This window comes from Dysidea avara, chromosome 1 (assembly GCF_963678975.1).
Source record: "Dysidea avara chromosome 1, odDysAvar1.4, whole genome shotgun sequence".
NCBI lineage: Eukaryota > Metazoa > Porifera > Demospongiae > Dictyoceratida > Dysideidae > Dysidea > Dysidea avara.
Genome location: NC_089272.1, coordinates 21,586,211 through 21,609,842, shown reverse-complemented (window position 1 = coordinate 21,609,842; position 23,632 = coordinate 21,586,211). Strand labels below are relative to the sequence as shown.

Sequence of the window (23,632 nt, the reverse complement as noted above, 5' to 3'; positions counted from 1 at the left end):
CCATGGAGGCGGCCAGGTAGCCACGAATAGGCAGACACACGTGCTAACGCTTAACAGCGCCTATCAAAGGTGACAAGACCTCATCTGGGCGACAGGAAAACCAAGCTCAAACAAGATGATTATTTTGGCAAGGCTTAAATTACTCCAACTAGCTACTTAGAACCCCTGCTACCCCATTATGGGCTTTCTTTGGACTATGGAGTTCTTGCCCAGATAGGCTCGAGTTAGCTGCAGGGGCCAAAAATCCTACATTGAGCCATACAGATTACAACAAAGGCTCGAAAACACAATAGCAGCTACGTGCCTGTCAGTGACCTACGCTGAGAGGGGATCATGTGCACCAGATCACGTTATGAAACAACCTGACCACCTGCCAAAAATATAATGTTGATACCACCAACATCTACTAAATGTAAGTCAATGAATATTTAATACCACCAACAACCACAATATGTGATTCGATAAATCTGTGCTAACCAAGAGTACATAATATTTTTATTATGTACTCTTCGTTTAACCAAGTAAATACACACCAGCTGTGCTGACTGCCCAGTAATCATAAATAAATACGGTAATTAGTATGCATCACGTGCTGTAATGATAATACACAAACATACCTGCGTACATATAGTACACCACAAGTATTACTGTGTTAATCATACCTCATATTTACGATAACAAAGTTGAACGCAAGACGTCCAAGAGGTGAGTCGGTCTATTGTCAGAGTCACGTGTATAGTCGGAGGGACAAAGGAGCACATGGAAGGTATCTTTTGACGTCATAATTATCATTCCTTATATCCTCGATATTGATTGCTGGTTTTCGACTTGTAGAGTAAAGTATCAATTATCGGACAATATGATGTTCGGACAGCTGCCACCCACTTCCTGGAAATCCTGCAGCTTAGGTTATTGTACCAAAAGGTAGGCTACAATAAGCAATAATTATCCTCCAACAATCAGCTTTGTGTGATTAAAAGCTTAAGAGTTACAGCCAATAGTATGCTTAGTCCGATAAAATCTATGCTCGGATAAAACTATCAGTTGTCGGACTTTGATTTTTACTATCAGTAAACAATGTCCAATTTATTTCAAATTTGTATGCAATATACCTGTACTCATTAGCTATTAATGGCCAAAAAATGGTTTCGTTATCTTTAGCATAGAGGGAGTACGAGCCCCCCAATTTTTAGCGGTATTGTCGGACTCCCTCCGCTTTAATTTAATCATGCCCACCAACAGAGTTTGTATGATTTTGTAACAAATGCACCATTGCTAAACCACAGAAAAAGGTAAATAAATATCTCTCAAGAGTAGAGGTGTGCTTTAAAGTTGATATTCAGGATATTTCCATTGGAACGCAGTATTTTTGACTCCTAAATGAAGGAGATGCGCGCAAGGTGGAAAAATGAAGTTATGCAAAACCACCTTCTGACCACCTACATATGCTAGTCTTGGTGTCCTATCACAAATACTGTCACGAAAATTGAAAGGCTTTTCTTTCTCTATCTTATATGGGTGAAACAAAAAGGACGAAAATGTTGCTTTGTGCATCCATAAAAGGTAGAAAATGGAATATCTTTTCATTTCTAGGTGGTATTCGCGACTGAGGCACCAAGACTAACAAATGTGGTTGGTCAGAAAGTTGTGCCTCGTAATTTCATTTTTCCACCTAGCGTGCATCTCCTTAATTTAGGAGCCAAAAATACTGCGTTCCAATAGAAATATCCTGAATATCAACTTTAAAACACACCTCTACTCTTGAAAGATATTTATTTACCTTCTTCTGTGGTTTAGCACTGGTGCATTTGTTGCAAAAAGCATGAACTCTGTTGGTGGGCATGGCTAAATTAAAGCGGAGGGCGTCCGACAATACCGCTAAAAATTTGGGGGCTCGTACTCCCTCTATGCTAAAGATAACGAAACCATTTTTTGGTCATTAATAGCTAATGAGTACAGGTATATTGCATACAAATTTGAAATAAATTGGACATTGTTTACTGGTAGTAAAAATCAAAGTCCGACAACTGATAGTTTTATCCGAGCATAGATTTTATCGGACTAAGCATACTATTGGCTGTAACTCTTAAACTTTTAATCATGCAAAGCTGATTATTGGAGGATAATTATTGCTTATTGTAGCCTACCTTTTGGTACAATAACCAAAGCTGCTGGATTCCCAGGAAGTGAATGGCAGCTGTCCGAACATCATATTGTCCGATAATTGATACTTTACTCTATGCACCTTTGCAAAAAAATTGCTGGGTACGTCAGATCATAGATAATATATACCTCCGATGTCCGGAGGTATATATTATCTATGGTCAGATGATTGCCTCCAGCATAGATTATCTATGCCTCCAGTTAGTTTCGCGTGGCCAGACCGCTTTTTCTCCGCACGGCGCTTATAATTTCCAATCGATAAGCGCCGTGCGGAGAAAGAGAATCACTTGAAAGAGAATTTAATAAACATTCCAAAAATCTAAACAGAAAGATTTTGTGACAATCACTGACAAAGTTATGGCCATTTTATTAAATCAGTGTAGTATTTTGTAATAAATTTGGAGTGGCCATATCTTAAAAGGGAGATCAATAGGATGGGCCAAATTTTGGTGTGAGAAAGTTTCTTAGTAGAGTCCACGTCTATGCCAAATTTCATGAAAATCCGAAGGGGTTGGGATTTTTTTTGCTGATTTGGTATGGAATGACCCCTGTCCCTTTAATTCCAGTACTGAACTTACTGCTGCACACAATTGTAAAGCACAAAAGCCAGAATAACTGCAGATTGTTGCTGAACTGGATTGTTTAGGTTCGTGTGAGTAGCTACCACACAGTGAAAATAGGCTGTCTTGGCCATTTTCTTAAGGAAAGTATCAGTGCTATGAAAGTTACTATGAACAAACCATACTCACGCTGCAAAAGAGTACTTGATAAAACAGCAGCCATTGCTATTAGCTCATCTCAGAGAATATTTTTTGCCCATAGGTAATAATGTAAATTGGACAAATTAATTATTTTATTGTATTCCTTTTTGTATTTTCCTTGCCTTGCTTGCTTTAGCTTAGGCCTTATGCAGTCGCATGTGACTGAGGTGTTGTAATTGTTTTGTTTTTATAACTACATCAATACTGATGGTTTCGGGAAAACAAAAGTCAAGTTTAAACAAAATAATCAGTAGCAAGTAGCTACATAATGCAACTGAACAAACAAAAAAGCAATTATTACAAGCTCCAGATCCCCAGACCGGTAGCTTCACTGGTAATGTGAAATGTGACCTACAGAGGCACATATCTGGGCAGAGATAAACATAATATGCATCTTAACCAAAACAGTATTCCTAGTGGAAAGAATGTTCAACCTTTTCCCTTGCTCTCAAGTTCTGCACGGCAATAGTACTGAGTGACTATAGAAGTGAGATGGGAGGGAGCAAACAAGTTAAATATTAATTTTTAATGTCAAAGAAAGTCATGGCACCAAAACTCTATCAGATAAGCTAAACCTGCAAAGCTGTTTCAACATTACACTAAAGTGAGGAATCAGGATTTACAGGTGTCAAGACATCTGGTTTCTGTGAGAGAATTCTCAATACAAATGCATTGAAAAATTTGCTGGTTCAGGTCATTTAAAGTGTCTGAACTATAGCATCATTGGATAAGATCTAGATACAGATGATTCACAGTAAATCATGATTTTTCAATGTTCTATGAATAAAAATAATAGAAAATGTTTGCTAATTTCTTCATATGACTTTTTATTCCAAGGGTAGAAATGTGATGAAGCATTATTGCAGCCATTTCTTGGCAACCAAATAACCCACATGTACCTACCCTTTGTTCACAGCTTGGCTGTTTTGGTGTGGATACTAATTTATCAGATTCAATCCCAGAATATACCTGGGTAACAGCGTTGAAACCGGGTCACTACTGCTGACCCGGATGACCCGCTGACCCGGATAGCAATCCGGGTCAGACCCGGATGTGACCCGGATTGACCCGGATTAAATTAAGCCGAGGCGCGCGATAAGAACTATGTTTCGGGTATTCTCGAGCGAGCGAGACTACGTTTTGAGCGTTCGATTCGTGTTGAGTAATGTGATAACTAAGCCGGTAAGTTTATAATTTAAAATCAGTCAGTGGGTTTGGTTCCACGTAGCTACTGTGAGTTTACAGACAGCAATTGGGTGTGGCTTTATACATACTTAGATTGCAATTTCCCAATATATTAAAATGGGTGTGGCTCACAAAAGCACTTATCCTGCTGCAAGACTAGACCTAGACTATATACAACTCATACATTAATCGATTAGTGGGCGTGGCTCCACGTAAGCTTGCAGACAGAAACGGACACAGTTTCATGCTACAGACTGCACTTACTAATAAATGGGCGTGGCTGAGCGTATGTTTATAACGCGATAAGTGGGCGTGGCTCACGAAAGAGCTACGTGACTAGCGTTTATAGGTTCCACGTCGTTAAACGATCAATTTCGTTTCTCACGTGATCCAATCCGGGTCAGACCCGGATAATTTGTAAACCGGGTCAGACCCGGATGACCCGGAGAAAATGTGACCCGGTTGACCCGGATGACCCGACCCGGTTTCAACGCTGCTGGGTAAGCAGTGTGCATGCAACAAAATGTTGGAAACTTGTCACCAAAATTCCTGGAGCCGCCATAACAATTTTTACCAAAATATTATTTTATAGCTGACATTTTAAATATTTGCTGTACTTGGCTGTTTATGTTTGTTGGAAAGGCTAAATAATTAAAAGGTAGAGCTATGTGATGTCTGATGCATGTGGTAGATGTGGATGCCATCCTGGGGCATGCCCTTAGAAAAAAATTCAGATCTTATGCAATTCTATTTGGTAATGGTTAATGTGACTGTTATATAAGGGGTAGTTGACTGCTCTATTAGATATAAACCTTTGCAAAATTGCCAGAATACATTATATTTTGTCCAGTTTATGGAAACCTCAAAAACCCATTCAGGTTGCAGTGAAAGTATCCTCCTTTTCACACATTCATATTCAAAGATTTTGTGACAGTGATTCAATATTGGGGCAAAGTATGCTTCAGGAGTTTGCTTAGATAGACATGCAGTTTAGAGATTATGAAGGTTTATGACCAGAAACTGGTGTCACATTGCCTTCACAACTGTGTGCCTTGCCATTATATATTGGTTAGGATATAATCAAACCCAGACATGCTTTTGATAAGGCTCTATATAGAAACTTTTAAATTTTATTCAACAAACTTTCTACTAACTGACTGACTGACTAGCCTGATGCCTTAATTCAGGAAAGCATGATTTAATGATAATGGTAACCAATACTACAGGCTGTGTAATTTGAGCAGTGGTAGGCAAAAAAGAATGTCTCAGATATCAAAAAACAGCCAAACCCCATAACATTAACCATTGTTGTTGCTTGGCTGAAGGTCTGTCAGCTATTAGAAAAAATTTAAAAGTTTAAAATATGTATTAGAAGCATTTAGGTAACCCTGATTATATACCCCCTACAATATATTACTGCTGTACTGTATGATAAAGAGAATTTATTTCATGTGTACAAAGATATATTGTTAAACTATGCATGACAATAGTGACATTTATCATGTTCATAACAAATAGTTTTGGAAAGTGGTATTCCACAAAAAGCGAATGCTACTTCTGGAAACGAAGAATAACCATGTACAACAAGAGAAGCTTCTGCCATTATAAGAACATCTTGCCATGTATCAAGCATGCTGCTGTTAGTTAGATGAGCTGTCTTATCTACATGTACTATCTGATTATCTAGTATCTTCACTTGGTGGTACTCATTTGATAACATTTTCTTTGCTTCTTTACTGTCTGATAATAAAACCACTACACCATCTGGTCCAATAAGATTGTTAGCTTGTTGTATGGCACATTCTGTTGCATGTTTCCATTTATCCAGAGAGTTTGAAAATCGACCTTTAGTTTCAATAACATTACCATCAAATTCTCCTGTTCTTAAATGTAAAGCAACATATGGTTTTTCTTGTAAATCAAGTCTGTTCAGGACATCAGTTGCAAGCTGTTGTATTTGTGCACCAACTGTAAACAAAAATTTAAAAGATGCAAGTTGAGCTAAATCTAATCGGATTCTGTGGGCTATAAGCTTTTGCTTTAGTCTTCCATTAGTGTCATTCTTAATTGCAAAAATTCTTGACAACATCTCATCTAGATGTCCATCTCTGTTGTACAACATTTGAAGATGCTTTGCATGTCCAGCAATGACATTACTCCACTTTTTCTCATAGTCATATTTTGCATCTGTATGCTTAATTATAAAAGTTCCAAGGTCAACAGAAGACCCAGCCAATGAATAATCATGATACTGCCAGTCTATCATGTTTGGTGATAGGTACGTATTTTCCAGTGAAACTTTGTCCCATTTCAATAACAATACCCTATCACTGTAGATTGCTAACAAGAGATTTACTATAATTCCTTTGAAACGATATCCCAAACCAGCACATTCATCACCGCAGTGCCATGTGAGTGTTCGAACTTTTCTACTATTTCCATTACGCAAATGCTCAACACCTGCTCTATGAAAATCTTTATAAATATCTATCAAATTCCATAGTATTTGCAACTGTTGTAGTTCCACTTTGGTGTACTTTGTTGACTCATCTGATGACCACTGGCAGTATATGCCATTTGGACTAGTCAGCCAGTCAAGTTTTGCTGGAGACTGTTGTTCTCTGATAGTATATCTTTCACCCAATGTTGAAGAATTATCCCTGACATAACTATAGCAGAACACTAATATTATCAGTGAAACAAGAGACAGAAAGAAAACTCCTTGTCTACTGTAACTGATGAGTGACATTTTTTCTATGAAAGAAAGCAATATATTAAATATCTAAATATTACAAAAAATGGTTTAAGAATGTGTGTGAATTGCTTAACATGAACTCTCACATCCATAACTTTCTCCTTCTTAGACTAGATATTTTAAATGGGAGATTACATACGATTCAATCCTTTTACAAATATATTAGTATTTACCATGAAAAGAGGCATATACTGTAAATGGCACTGTATTAAATGCTTGACAATTGTGATATACTCTGATACTGTTTAACATTGAAATGACACCTAAACATCAGCCACACTTTTGATAGTGTAGTCAGATTAGAAAGAGCCATAAACACGTAAAATCTATTGTTACTATACCTGTGGCATAATGTTGCAAAGTCATCTTTTTTGGCACAATGTACATAAACAATATTATATATAAATGGCAATTTGGAAGCTATATACACAATTGAAGTTTTCACTAATATAAAGATGAAGCCATCTATGGCATGTTTAGAGCAATCACAGTTCAAGAAGCTGTCTTTACAATATCTCACTATTTAAGATGGGATATTCAATAGTGAAGCAGAATTATGGGTGCTCATATAAGGGTGGATGGTGGCAGGGTGGCGGTCCAGGCACCAGCCAGTGTTAATAATGGATGAGGATAGTAATAAAAGCTCCAAACCAATTACATGCCTCTACGAGGCAAGAAAGTTGTCAGTACACACCTGTAGAAGCAGCAAACCACAAAACAGAATTGGCAACTGATCGGTGAGCAAAATAATACCCAGTGATCTTGTACTCATATCATGCTAAATTTTCCAGTGTGAAAATGGTTAGATCACATTATATGTGACCTGATCTGACAAAACCAGTCTTATAGCTTGGCACAATTTGACAACTCATAACTTGCCTTGTGAACAGGTTAACAACTTGGTCAGTTTCAAGAGGATTAATTAAAGGCACGAGAAATTCTGAGCAATCAAACTTAGATAACTGGAAAGGCTATAACACTGGTTTTGTCAAACTGGTACACGTCTATTGTATATATTCTGTGAATCTGCAACTATAAATAAATTTGATATTGAAAAATTCATGGGCTAAATATTCTCATAGAGCCATGCGTAGCTTTACTGAGACCACACACTGAGGATATACAAAACACAGTAACTAGTAACACTGGCAATACATTGGAATTTAAATGGACATTAACAGCCTTTCTATGTTTGGGGTGGTTTATTCTTTGTGTAAATTATAAGCATTGCCAGACTACCACCACGAGTTGTAGTCCATATTAGTTGGACATGAAGCATAGAATATTCATACCAGACTTACCAGAACATTGATACCAGAATAATTATTGTAGTAAGCAACTTTCAAAGCCAGATTTCATCCAGCTTTTAGTATACATTTGCATCAATGTCAAAAATTACACAGAATTTTGGCACATACAGAAATAACTCTGCATGGTGAAGTACCTATCAATTAGTACCTCAGTACTGTTTAGTAGTAGGGTTCCTTCCTAAAATGAATGGCACCCTCAAAACACTGCCATTAAAAAATCATATACGATTAAAATCACCTTTATGGAAAGTCTTAATGAACCTAACATCAAATCCAAGGTTAAAAATAAAAACACTCATTACAGATGGCTGGATATTTTAAATCACCAAACCCAAATTTGGTCTGCCTAATTGCCAGCCTGACCACAGTCACAAGGCTAGAGGCCAAACAAAGCAATGCACAGCCACTATTTCACTTCACAATAACACACTCACGGGTGGCATGTGCTTTTTCTGATTCCAACAAGTGTATGCCTTCTGCTTTCCTTTTTGTCTTTATTATATGGTTGTCTTCTTCATGCATGGATACCTTACCAAGACATTAATTTTCCATAGCAACACTTTCCTTAGAGAAGAGTATTTAGATACTGTAAAACTATTTGAAGCACTTAAGCTACTGTTAGAGGGAGTACAGATAGTTGCACTTATTAAATGTATTTATGGGATTATACCCTTAAACAAATAGAACACGTTGCCACACCCTTAGTGATCAGAGCTGAATGAATGCACCCCTTAATAATTTAGCAGCACTAGTTGTAATCAATTGCAGTCATTCTATAGAAAACAAGACATGGCATTGAATCACGCCCCTTAATCTATAGCATAGCTCAGCAGCGAGATCAGCAGCAAGATCAAGATACTCTAATAGAGCAGTCACAACCACATCTGTATATCATAGCAATGCTCCAACAAAGAGGTAAATTAGTGCAATAATTATTAATTTAAAATGAAATTGGGTTTTCCATTGATAAAAAAGCAGTACAACAAGATATATGAATGATGGTACCATGTACTTTGGCATTGAACAGATGGTGGTGGTAAAATGACAATGTAGTAGGGCTGAGGTAATTATGCTCATGATTCTTTGCATTATTCTATTCAGAATTTCCTGGAAAAGCTTGCTTTATGCTCCAAAACTTATGCATTATTCTCAAAATTATTCCAATAAATTGATATAAAAATGTAGAATTGACTGTTTATTTAAAATTCTATGGTTAATTATTGCACATAAACAAGACATTTGATTGTTCTATAAAGTAGGATGCAAAAAATAGGATTGATTGCTTTATTAGAGTAAATATAGGTTAATGTTCTATCAGATTTGGTGACTGTTCTATTCATCTGGCGACTGTTCTATTAGAGTATACTGATCGTTAATTCACGAAATCTTTATTAATTCTTAGCATAATGCTAGAATAATGATTTCTGGCATTATGCTGAAAATTATTCCTGCATAATTACCACAACCCTTCAATGTAGGGATTTTCTACCATCATTTGTATTTCTTGCTTCACTACTATTTTTTATTGCTGGAACACTTCTTTTTTAAATTAAAAACTTAATTGCACTAGTGTATGATATAGCTCATGGCTTGAGTGACATGTACATCATGTAATGGGTGGGCATATAGAAAATCACATTTTTTCCCTCTCCAATATTTTGCGCACAATCCATATAGCATTTATGTAACTATCTGCTTGCACACCTGACTCTCCAGCAACACTTCAGAACGACAATACGTACTATTGTGATAATTAAGCGCCTCTATTTATTAATTTTCATATCATTATAGAAATGACTGACATAGAGGTAAGCTACAGAAGTAATTACACACTGCTGTATTTGATGGCATGATTCAAGCATGCCTTATTGTGAAAAATATTCAATCTCTCAGGGTTTATAATATAAATTTCCTGGGGTGTGGAGCATGTCCCAAGGCTCCCCCTAGTTTAGCATGCTTTGTGTGTTTAGCTCACATCTTATCTTTAACATTGTCTGGCAATGAGGAGCTATGTGGTATAGGGCAGTGGCGGAGGAAGTAGTTGATGTGAGGGGGGAGGGATGACCAGAGTTTAGAATCTCTGGCAGCAGGAGTCTGGGCAGCTGTGGAAGCTGTAGCCATTTTAGTTTTCATGATGTCTCAAAGTTTGCCAGAATTTATTTATAGGAGCATTTCAACTAAAACACAACATTTTAGTCAAAAGTATTTAAAACAGGCTATTCAATAAAAACTCTTTTGGCATAGTTTTTAGAATAAAAATTGTTGACTACAGGGTTAATAAACATACTGCATTTATAAGCAGTACAAAACAACCTTTAGACACTGGAAATACTTGGTATAGTGGTAAGATAGCTACAAACTAGTAAGAGGTCAGTCTCACTGTATACAAATTTTTTTCATTTTTAAACTACTTTTATGACCACATTTTTTATGAAGGTACTGACTGACTGCTCTATTAGGATATTTAAGCATTCTACTGAGTCTACCAATTTATATTTTTTTGCTACGCTTGACACATGTAACACAGTGAGAAAATCCATTGATTCCAGCATAGATGATTAAGCACCGCTTAACCATGAACAAGACAATTGTGCATTTACAGTCCTAGAAGCATTCTTGGCGGGAGCTTTCATGTTTGGCATGCCACTATGCATCCACTCAGATTGTGGCGGTGAAAATATGCATGTCTGGGAATACATGTTATCGTCATTTAATAATCCCTCATCTGTCATCACAGGAAGTTCTGTACATAATGAGAAATAGAATGAAAGTGGCGTGACTTTGATTATCTCGATATGTCTAAAGTTACTTCATTTCTGTTTTTACTGCATTAGAGGCTGTTAGTCCCTTTAAAAGAAATAGATTTGTTTTGCTTGCATCTTGTGTTTTTCTTCAGATAAATAATTAAAGCTTTGGCTAACGTGATGCCTCAAGAATCTTCTGGGTTACCAAGAAGACTACAAGATTTAATGCCAGAGGAGACCTTATAGAGAATCCAACAAATAGATTCATACAATGTCAGCAGTTTGTCAATGCAATTAACTTTAGAACTGGTTGTACAGATGTTGGAAAACAATTTTATGAGCAATGTATACTAGGACAACACTCACAAATCAATTGTAACACATGCCATTGCTTATATTTGCACATATGTCATAATGGCGTGTACAGCCTTATTTCACATCTAACTTCTATGGGCAATTGGAAACAGTGGAAATGAAAAGTGGAAATGGAAGACGGAAATGGTCAAATCATCATATAAAGGTACCCTAGAGTAAACTCTTGTTTAGTGGCCACCTCTAAAGACCACCTTCTTATAAAGACCACCTCTGTACAAAGACCACTTTGCAATATCTCAAAGATGGCTAAGGTATACTGACCTTATAAGACCACTCCATGGTCACCTTCTATAAAGACCATCCTCTTTACAAAGACCACCTCTCACTTTGAATAATACCTAGGTTCCAGACATCTATTTCATGACTTATTAAAACTGACAGCTAGGTCAGCTAAAAAAATAAAAAAAATATTACATTTTTAAGGTCATCATCTCTTCATGATACCTCATTTTTTGTTGATACAGTAGGTTGTAGTGTACTAGCCACATTCACTTGCATGGACTAAGGACTTAACACACATTCTGGTACAAACTAAGCGATAATGGTAGATGACTTGAATGAAGTGTGGCCAAATTTTTTGGGAGATGACATTGACCTCTTTCTGAGTCATGAAATACATGTTTGAAGCTTATCAAATACTAGCATTGGTACCTGCCCTATGTGCAGGACCATCTCCACATTTTAATGCCACGAAGAGGGACTAAGCATTAAACACCAGCACTGCTAATGTAGCTATGTAGGGTACATGGTGATGTCACATTTTTTAAAGAGCATGAGGTTTTCTTATGTCATTAATGATGCAAAACACTAAAGTTTATTGTTTATGGTTTTGACAGGAATGTAGTTTAATTATTCAGTGCATCTTCCCTACCAGTGACTTCAACGTGCTGTATAGAACAAACGAAACCTTTGCTGCTTTACATGAGAACTAATGCAACAATAATTAATATATTGGGAACCAAGCATAAATATTAGTGTCCTATATTTGCTGTGTAGCATGTATGTCGATAGTGCTTTAAAGTACATGATCCTTATGCAGTACATAATAATTTATAGTGAAGCATGCATGCAAGGCTAGCTAATTAGTTAAACTGCATGTGAGCTAAGGCAATTGTATACAGTATACCCTACGTTACATACAGGTTGTGTACACACGGTACAGTTTCAGTTTCTACATTTTGATGTTTACCTTACCGACTGTCACAAAGAGAAATGAACTTGAGCATAATTTAAAGTCAACACAATTTGCAGTTATAGTTACTGCATGGCAAGCAAAAGTTCAGAACTTGTCCTATGCACTTTCAGTTCTGATGTTGCAGTGACACATATACCTCTTGCCATACAAAAACCCAGTTTTGAAACACCTGCAGTGTAATTGACCATTAAGGTAATGTATGAATCTTTAGAGTGAAAGCATGTAAGCAGGATAGTGAAACAGTTGTGCCAGGTCAGATGCAGTTCCTCGGTGTAAACTATGGATCTGCATGGTTCCAGTATTATCATTTTTCAGATGCACAGTAGTATTTGTTCAATCATGCAAGCTGCCTATTACTACAGTAGTATTGAGGTAAGTCTGAACAAACAGTTTTTCATGTCAGTGCACACCTATGTGCTTAAAACAAAGATGTAGATATTCTGGATACTGGTGAAAGAAGCTTTTACCTACTCTAATACAACACACTGGACCAACACACAGATTTACAAATATGTTGGCAATTAGTCTGCCCTGTCCCAAAAGTGCTATAAGAGTCCCTATTATGTGAGGTAATTCAGTGCCAGTGCTGAAAAATTGATCATAAGAGTTTGTAGATGAAGACTTGCATGGAACAGATAGAGCAAAAAGGTGCATCAAAAAGGTCCCAAAAGTGAAAAAAAAAGTTATGACCTAGGCGGGGATTGAACCCTGGCTGGTTATAATAACTTGGGGTTAAGGGAGGTGCACAAATCGCCACAGTTGTTTATCAGTGGTTTTGACAGGAATGTAGCTCAACTTTTCAGTGATCCTTCCCTACACCAGTGCCTTCATCGCCCTATAAAGAGCGAACAAAAGCACGTATTGATTTGCTACAACAACACTCGAGTTGCCAGATGATGGGCGTTTAATTTCGCTAAAGTTCCGCCTCGATACATACTTTGCATGCCAAGATATGATGAGCTAAAAGTCGTGTTTTAAAAAGGTGTTCACAAAAAGGTACTGAGTAGAAAGAAAAAAATCTGTCAACACGTGGATTTGAACCCACGACCTCTTACATGCTAGTCAGGCGTTCTACCACTTGAACAGTATGTACTGTGGTTTTCAAAGGAATGTTGCTCAAGTTTTCTCTACACCTTGGCCTTCTACGCGCTGTAGAGACCGAACGGAAGCACGCGTGAACTCGTGATAACAATCTTAGAGTAGGCGGATGATGAGCGCTTCATTATCAGCACAGACTATGTCGATTCGTGCCAAGTCTGGTGAGTAAGCAGCGTGACCGTCAGACAGACAGACAGACAGCTTTTCAGCTTTATATATATATATAGATATATAGATATATAGATATAGATTACCATGTAAAGAGGTGGTCTTTAATGTGACTATGAAGTGGCGCCTTATCTATCTTTAGTACCTAATTACAATGTAGCCTTTGTATAGAAGTGGTCTTTGTACAGAGGTGGTCTTTAAAAGTGACACTAAGTGAGGTTTTACCCTAGGACCGTAAGAGCCTAGCTGTTTTGATGAGTCATGAAATAGATGGTTGGAACCTAGGTATTATTACAATGTGAGAGGTGGTCTTTTGTAAAGAGGGTGGTCTTATAAGGTCAGTATGTCTTAGCCATATCTGAGATCTAATTACAAAGTGGTCTTTGTACAGAGGTGGTCTTTATAAGAAGGTGGTCTTTAAGAAGTGGCCACTAAGCAAGGGTTTTACTCTAGGGTACGTTTATAAACAATTTGATCATTTCCATTTTCCAGTTTCTGTTTCAACCAATAAATGTTAACATCTCAGGCAAGCCACAGACTCCAATATTTTTATCTTGCAGGCTAATTTGGGGACAAAATTGGGCAAGCCCAGGACTTCACTGGGGCATGCAAAATCTCTTAGACAAAAGGGGTAGTGCCACTGTTAATATCTGTTTGATTTGCTGCATCTGAGAGATGGCTATGCCAATCAGCATTACAGTTATTCTTCAAGCAGTATTACTGCGCCCCTCCATCCTGGGATGCCAGGTTTGTTGTCAATTACTGAAAAATAATTTAAAATGGGTGGGTGGGTGGGGAAGGATCCTGAAACAATCCAATCACTGCAACTAGCTACTGATCATGAGGCACTGAACACTAGGTGCCAATACAAGTAGACTGACAGGTGCTACAAGTTGTGGCTTATGATAGTGTGAAACTGCTATCCCATAGTATGCAAAGAGGTGATGCAATGCTTTGTTAGCACATTCCAGATGGGTTGGGCCTGTTTGCATGTGATTGCACCATGCACTCCCATAGTGCCTGTTCTGTTAACTTCAATTTACAAGTAAATTTGTATTAAAACAGAAGTGGATGCCTGTGAATACAAAGCCATGATGTCAGCACTAATTAATTGCTCAGTTTTATTTTATTTCTAGACTGAACAAGAAAACAAGCATCTGAGAGTAATAATTAATGCTTTGCAATAACTTGCATCCAGGTATTGTACCCAGGTAGGTTGTAATTGTGATGAGGGCACTGAAGGCACATAATGGTGATAAGGGCACATTCACTTCATCTATTTGTAGTGAACACAGTACTGGACAAGGAACTATATACAGCAACTGATGTTTTGTGTTCAGGTATACTCAAGTGGGTTGTATGTAATGATGCAACATACACAAGTTGCCTCATTCTAGTATGAATCCATTCATAGCTAATACAATTAAATTTTGAAGGCAATACTACTTTTGGTCACAATGGTAGATGGCGAAGCAACTATCTCACCTTGTTGCTTGGCAGATTGATGAGGTGTTCACTTCACATTATGTATGTGGGTGTTGTGGTATGTCTGATATTCACAATGTAAGCAATCAGACTTCATAACCTCACTGTTGATGGCATTGCTGCTTGATTTATGAATATTGTTGTATTGTGGCTAGCATTAAGGCTAATGTAGCTACTGCCATACAATCAGTAACTTTGTACCTGCACAATATAAGCTGTAACACTTCTTGATAGATAACATTAATGGCTATTGTATATGTTGAGATATAATTAAATTTGTAGTGGTAGTTGGTTTAATTTGCTGTCATGACCGTTAAATTTTGGCTCTTCTCTCTACATAGGGCATGCATGTCTGTAGCATCATGCCTGCAAGCAATCATTATTAAGCAATTATACTGCTCCCACACAAATTTTCCTTCCTTCACATACATGTGATATTTCTGGCAAGCTTGTACTGTATGACAGGCTATGCTAATATAAAAGGCTTTATCTGGTATGTACAATCAGCTTACAGTGCTCAAAGATGACGACAATGATTTTAATCTTTATAGGACGGATAACTTCCTTTTTTAGCAGGAAATCTCACTATGAAAGCTAGTTGGCTAACTTCAAATTGCCCATTACTCCAGCTATAAGGAGATACTTCACGCTTAAGGAACCATGCAATTTCACCTTAGTTGAACTTGTGATTGGTGTGCTGCTTGACTGTGAAGTGGGAGTCGACAAAATTGCACACCATTAGAACTATTTCCTGGACTCTTCCCACTCAAGGCTGCTGGACTTTGTGCACCACTGAAGGCTCCTGCAATAGTGGCTAAAGCTCTACAAGGTTGAGCAATGCTGAATACATCACTGAGATTCTGCACACTGTTGGCATCTAGCACAGTTACAGTATGAATTTAAGGATGTTACCTTAAGTTAACAATGATCACGTCACTCACATGTGTATATCTACTAAATATAAGCAATGGCACTGCATTTCTTTTATACAAGCAATGCATGCAATCTGTATAGATAAGCTTGAAGGCAAGCAGTGCTGCTTTTTTTAGTCTCATGCCTAAGTGCAGTATTGGTATAGATTGTTTGCAAACAGCCCATGCATCATTAATTTTAAGATTATCCTTCAGTCCATTATCAGCATCAGGGTTTGCTGGTAAACTGCTGTAAACCAGCCTTGTTAGTTAAAGATATTTGTACCACGGGTCACGTGTTTGATCACACGTTTGCTCTGGGCATGTGATTTTTATAAATCATGTTTGTGGTTGACAAAATAGAGTGGATTGTAAGACAATTGTCAGTTACAATACACCTTTTGCTGGTGATATCACATGTAAAATAACCAATCAGATACTTCAAAAGGTCTGGCTATCTATCTATCATTGGTTGGTTTTCATGTGAGTGATTCCCATTCAGAAATTTTTGTATGACTGACAACCGACATGCAAAACACTGTAACGTCACGACTTTAAGTCATGAATTATGTATCACATTCAATTCATAGTTTATAAATCAGTTTCATTTCGTAGCTAGTAAATAATCACCATGATTTGTAGTCTGACACCACCTGCTCCTTTACAAAAAGTAAGGGTCACAGAAATTTCAGCTTAGACTCCTTTTGGTAATTAAAGATTTTTATGTGGACTATGAAGCTCTTCAAATGCCTGAAACAGGAGATGCCTTAAATCCCACCCATGTACTTTGAAAATTTTCCCATACAATTTTAAAGGGGAAGCCGAAGAGGATAGTTTGAAGTGAGCAACCAGACAAATGTGTGGTTGAAGCCCTACTGACATCAGGTACAGGAGTTATATATGATTTCATAACACTTGTTAAACACTCTGTATACCAAGGAGAAGGTTGTGTTGGTGTTCTAGAAGGCATTCAACTTGACAATTTCATAGTGACTTATAATAAAGCACAGTTTGCTGGTTTATGTAATGACATATCTTATTATGCAACAGCTAATTTATGGTTCCTTTGAGCTGTGTAGCTCTTAAACAGCTTCCCAAGTTTGGTGAACATAAATCGCCTTTCTGCCCTATTCACAGTAGATTAATGTTTAATGATTAGTGGGTAACTGCATCAGTTCTATGAACTGTTTTCCAGCAGTGCCCTATAATAATTCAATACATACAATATTCACAGTGTCTATTTGTCCGGCAGCTGTACACAAGTTTTTTCCACTATTTGTCTGGTACTTTCTATTTAACATGTGAGTTTGATAAAGTGGCACGTGTGCCAGTGTGGTGCCTACCACTCTTCCAGTTATCTTTATCGTCTGAGGCGAGGTCTGAATCACTGAAGCTAAATTATGTCGCCAAGTTGTGTGTTGAAGACTCACTTAGTCACGGACTGTAGCTACAAAAGGTTGCCTCAAAGATTGTATCCTGCAGGGACATTTCAGTCAGCATGACAAGTTACAGAGATTCGAAAACAGCTGCTAAGACTAAAGCAGTGGAAGTGGTTTATAAGTCAGTGGTTAGACTGAGACTCAGAGGAGCTACTGTATTGCACATGCTGCTTTAAGACAATAAGTACAAGAGAACTCTGGTGATATTCACAAAGGTGAACCTCAGTTGTTTTATATGTACCGGTCATAATGTTGTCCTAGTCAGCTGCTGGTCAAGCTGATGTAGGCCAGAAACTTACTGTAATTGAACTTAGGATGGAGCACAATCGGTCAATGGAGATGTTCAAATGATAACTGCAGAAGATGAATCAGATATACAGTACATGGCGAAATGTAAAAGTACATAATTATTATGTGTATGTTACTCATCATGCTTGGCAATAAACGAGGCGGTCTGTTGTTGGTATTTTCAGGCCAGTGTTGAAACCAGGTCAGGTCATCCAGGTTAATTGGATCAAATTTTGTCAGGGTCTGACTTGCTCTAGGAATACCCAGTCTGACTAGATTGGATCACGTATGAAATGAGAAATTATTTTGATGGTGTGAAGTGTGTTAGCATGTTATAGTCTGTAGTTCTGCTGGAGGCCCTGAGCCACACCCACTTATCAGGTTTATGTTTTCTCTGTAGTCACGCCCATTTATCAGCATATGTATTGTTGTCTGTAGGTAAATACAAATCCATATAATTATGTTGCTGTTTGCAAGCATATTTGAAGCCACGCCCACTAATAGATAAACACCTCTGCAATCAAAGTAGCCACTATGAAAAATACACAATTTCTGTTAATAAGGGAAGCCATAATGTGCTACCGCCAGATCAACACATTTCGCTGTCAGCAAAGATGAATGGGGCACAAAGTAGGACATAAAATATCTACTATCTATGATTTAATGCACCTATCAATGTCAAGCCCCATCCCAAGGTCCTCAGACACCGATTGAGGATTTGACATCTGTATTTTCCCACCCCTGGGGCTTTTGACAGCAGCAGTTTGTTGAACCATAAATTATTTTTGTAGGTAAATCAATCACCTATAGAAATCCCTTTTAAGGTGCGGGGTTTTGACAAGCTCAGTGCTAGGGAATTTACCACTAGAAATTGTCAAATCCTGTGTACTACCCGGGGCAGGCGCATAACACATGTACTGATCACTGATAAATTGCTGTGGCTCCACAAATACATATCACACATTCCTGATAAGTGCATTGGCATGGCTTACAAAAGAAGATGGTCTGCCACAAGACTAGAATCAATTGTACAATAATTTTCGAAAAGTTCTTGATTCATAATGCTGTGCAACATAGCTGACAAAGAAGCATAATGGGTACTTCACTTTTCAGACGATAATTGATAGCTGGGGTGCTCGGCACTGTTTCTTTCTTTTGATGCAGTATGCATGGGCTCATCAGTCACAATAATTTTATTTTACAAAAAAGTTAACAAACAAGTATACAAAAAAATTGGAATTTTCAACTAAAGTAGGGACCATAACACATTGATAAAAAGTACTGAAACAAGCTGGAGTATTGCATGATAGTAAAGCAATAAGAAGTGTTATATCCCTACTGTGCTCAAGATACCATAATGGAAATGCACAGTAGGGATATAACACTTCTTATTGTTTTACTGTGATTTAATATCGTCCACTACTCCAGCTTGTTTCAGTACTTTTTATTGATGTGTTATGGTCCCTACTCTAGTTGAAAATTCCTTACTGTACTTGTTATGTACATAAAATTCCATTATAGTATGCTTCAACCCAGTTTTTGTTGTGACATGGAATTTATTATTTTTTGGCTGTGAATGAAATCAAAACTGCCAATCATTTATGAAGAAAAATCTGCTTTGTTTCACTATGTATAATATACATGCATCAGAGTAAAAGTGAAAGTAGTGAGGCTCAGCCCTAGCCTAGGGGGTCTGTGGGGCATGCTTCTCCAGGAAAAATTGAAAAATTCACATTTTGAGGTGTTATTTGGAGACAATTTTCTGTAACACTGCATGCAAGGTGCTACCTGACAAGTGTGCAATGTTAGGGATAAAACTAAATGTGACCGGATTTGACAAAACCAGGCTTCCACACACATTCATTTCTTCAACTTTAACCGCTTGTAACTTGACCTCTCAGTAGGATATTGATCTACAATTTTCACAAAAGTCTTTCACTGCATTAATAACAGGTCAAACTTTGAAAGTGATAGCTTACTCCTATACTGAGTTATGGTCCTTTAAAGTCGCACATCTGGATGTGTGTGGAAGCCTGGTTTTGACAAATCCGGTCACAAATACTGACCAAAAACCACCTCTATAATGCTTAAACCTTACCATTTAAGTAAGTAAAGCTGCAAAGACCGTTTCTAGAGTAGCTACAAAGAGAAACAAAGCCAAATCTATTATTCATTTTTAGAGGTGTCTAACATGGATGAAATGGACATGAAGCTGTTTTCAGTGAAAGACAGGTTAGATAAGTGTTGTTTCTATCAATAATTGTCACCATTAAATAAACACTAAGTATTGCATGTTCACTCTAGTTTTGGTTTCATCAAGTGTTTAATTTTTTAAAAATTTCAGCCAAAAAGTGGCGAGGCTCTGGCCTCACTGGTCACACCTACTCTGACATCCTTGCATGCCTTTATTGTGCACAGAATACACAAATGGTAAGAACATAATCAGGTTCTGAATACATGCAAGCTGTGTCTTGACATACGATGGACATACCATGACACTAATGCCCATGACATATTATGACATAAAATTTCTATATTGCAGCATTCAGGTAGACTTGGGCATAGCACAACAGCTGCAAAACCATGCATGTGTTTTCTTGTTTAGCAGCTGCCAATTACGCAGTAACATTTGGCATTTTGTAGCTTAGGCAGTTGTAGCTACTGCCTTAACGTATAGCAACCACTGGTTTGGAGGTCTATCATACAGTACGATAGTACTGTATAATTAGGGATCATGAAGAATTGGTCAAAAATATCACCCTTATATCAGCCTCACTTTTCCTTCATGACAGCTTGACAGTATTGGTTTAGTCCAAAAATGCCTACAGAGTGATCCCAAACCCTTCAAACAAATTTCTATGGAATAAAAAAAAATTATTTGATGGAATTTCTGCTGAATGACTGACTGACTGATGCCTTCAGACAAGTGTAACTCAATAACGGGTAAAGCAACGGGCTTGATATTTTCACTGTTAGATGTTATTTCAGCCTGACTAGTGCCTGTTGGCATACCACAGTACATACAATGCACACGCCATGGACTTACCTTTGTCTTCCGTTTTTGGCTGACAGCTCGAGGTGTCAATTCACAGGACATTTGCAATGGGAATTGTCCGTATTTTTTGTACTTGTATTTTGTAACTTTTGTACCTCTGATATTTATACGCCGACCTACTGACCCTATACTCTTGAGATTTTTGTCCATGAAACAACTAATTAAGTCGAAAATGCATTATCAGTAGAGCCATGCATAAATCACACATCTATATGTGAGTGATTTTACTGCTTGTATGTATTATAGGTCTTGAATATGTAAATTAAAACTGTTACCTATAAGGATAAGCAAAAGCAAGGGAGCAGAAAACACTATCGTAGTTGACCGTATGCAATCCTGTAAGAAGAAAACCAAATCAACAGGTATCCCTAAAAGTAACAGCCCGTACGCCTTACACATAATGACTGTGTGTACACTTTACTTATCACTGCCATAGGTATCTAGTTTTGCTACTTTGGTTTGTGAGTTCTGTGATGGTATTATCCAGGAAAGAGTTGATTTAAGAAATCAGGTATCAGAGAGAGCGACTGGCAGGATCTTTAGATGGAAACACATGCTTCTATCTCGGTTGCCTTAGCTATACCGCTACAACACCCAACCACTGGTTCTGTTTTTCATGTCAGTCACAGCACTAATGTTTTTGTTGCTGTTCTTGTGCTTTTTGTATCTTAAATTATGCTTTAAAAACATGTAAAATTTACTTGAATATGAGATGCAGAGTTATAACTCATGTAGTAGCTATAATGTTATGATGATGAGTGCATGCATGTAAAATTTTAAAATTGAAATGATAAGCTAGATACCTGCTGAGGTGAATGTTTTAATTTATTTAGCATAGTTGAGTCAGTATATACTAAATAGCCAAAGCTTACCGTGATATTGTATTGTGATGAGGAGAACTAATGGCCACAGGTGTTGCCAGAATTTATTTCTAGCTGTTTTCCAGATTTGATACAGTATGTAGCTGTAGGTGCAGAAGTCTAGGGGCACAGCCTATTTTCAGCAGAATTATACATATATCAATCATTGCATTGCCCAATATCCTGTACCCTTGAGGATCCCATATTTGGGTGATTAATCCTAGTGTATCAAATCTCTCACACGAGCCAGTTACTTTGGTTGAGTACTAAATAAGTGGTTGTCAAATGCTCCACTGTGGGGTGACAATTTTGTGTCAATGCTAAATTTAAGGTAGTGGGATAAACAAGATAACTATCCATACCTTACAACTGACCATGAGCCACCGACCTTTAGCACCAGGTAGAGCTCTCTTGTACTTATTGCATTAAACCAGCACGTGTAGTACAGCAGCTCCTCTGGTATATAAACCGTCTCCACTGTTAGCAGCTGTTGGCGAATCTCTGTACCTGTACTAGCTAACTTGAAGACTTGGCATGCTAAATGTCGGAATCAGTACAATCTTTTAAGAAGAATTAGTGAGTTTCCAATAGCCAACCGGCTTGGTGACATTTTAACTGCAGTGCTTCAACTCAGACCTTGCCTCAGACAGTGAAGATAACTAGCAGAGTGGCAGGCAGGCACCATAAATCTATCATGTCTATATGTAGGCATAGGCACACATGCCACTTCAGACAAACTCCAAGAAGTGCCAGACGAATAGTGAAAAAAAGTTGTGTCTGGATGCCAGATGAATAAGTACTGTGTACAATAGTAGCTAGCTAGCTATATACAATAACCAGACAACACAAGTATCAGCAAAAGCAAAAAAAGCAAACAAGGGAGTAGCGTAACTCACCAATTATTGACCACCACCTATTATCGACCACTAGACTACACCAATTATCGACCAAATAATTACGTGATTTTACGAACACGCAAGTTAACCAGTAACAGATGAGCACACTCAACTTCTTCTTGTGATTCCAACCACTGTAAACCAATTGAAAATGCTTTACAAGCTTCAGCATGGGAGATAGTTGGTTGTTGTTCACTGTCAGAATCTGATTTTGTTTCCTGTATCATTTTCTACACGCCTTACCATTGCAACAATTTCATCATCTGAAAGCATTTGATGCCCTGGATCATTAGCATCTTCAGCAAGCCATTGTTCCGGAGTCTGTCATCCATCATTACTTTCTGAGTAGCATCTCGTAAAAATCTGTATCGTTGGTGTCAACAACAAATGCACTATCAGTACTTTCACTAGTACAGGTAGAAGGAACAGTGCTGGTTGTGGTGTCACTAGTGCTGGTAGAACAAGAAGGGCCTGTAGTGGTTTTGGCAGAATTATTAATACCACCGATGCCACAATTGGAAAACAGTTGATTCCATCCTCTTTTCAAATATTTCAGTTATTTCATCCCATGCTTTTGCAGACCAATAAACAACATCTTTGATAGTCAGCTGTTTCAAGACATCAGGTACAGACAGTGACGACGACTGATCTTTGAAAATCAAGTGTCGTAACAGAAATTTTTTGTAACGCTTCTTTAAGCCAACTAGTATGCCTTGATCCATAGGCTGTATGACAGAAGCTGTATTGGGTGGTAAAAATATTACAACAACTTTTCCATCTCTAGATTTCAAGACTTCTTTGCTTGGATGGGCTGGAGCATTGTCTAAAAGTAGCAACACTTTGTACTCAATATCATTGTTTCTGCAATGCTTCTTCATGTGAGGAACAAATTTGTTATGAAACCAGCTTTCAAACACAGTGGTATCCATCCAGGCATTCGTTTG

General features: G+C 37.6%; 1 protein-coding gene and 1 long non-coding RNA gene across 3 annotated transcripts in view; one reads left to right on the top strand and one right to left on the bottom strand.

Annotated features, from left to right (window-relative positions):
* Positions 1-620: 620 nt before the first annotated feature.
* On the top strand, positions 621-21,732 carry LOC136259053 (uncharacterized). Of its 2 annotated transcripts, XR_010703168.1 has the most exons (4): positions 17,794-17,988; positions 20,058-20,109; positions 21,179-21,294; positions 21,369-21,732. It is a non-coding gene; the product is annotated as an uncharacterized lncRNA (long non-coding RNA). The 2 variants fall into 2 exon arrangements; XR_010703167.1 differs by lacking the exons at positions 17,794-17,988; positions 20,058-20,109 and adding an exon at positions 621-705.
* The window catches only part of LOC136259033 (uncharacterized), a 31,059-nt gene continuing 12,957 nt past the window's right edge, over positions 5,531-23,632 (bottom strand). The window contains exon 2 of the mRNA XM_066052441.1: positions 5,531-6,863. Within this exon, the coding sequence (XP_065908513.1) occupies positions 5,584-6,858 (1,275 nt within the window). The 5' untranslated portion in view covers positions 6,859-6,863 and the 3' untranslated portion in view covers positions 5,531-5,583. The remainder of the gene's footprint in view (positions 6,864-23,632) is intronic.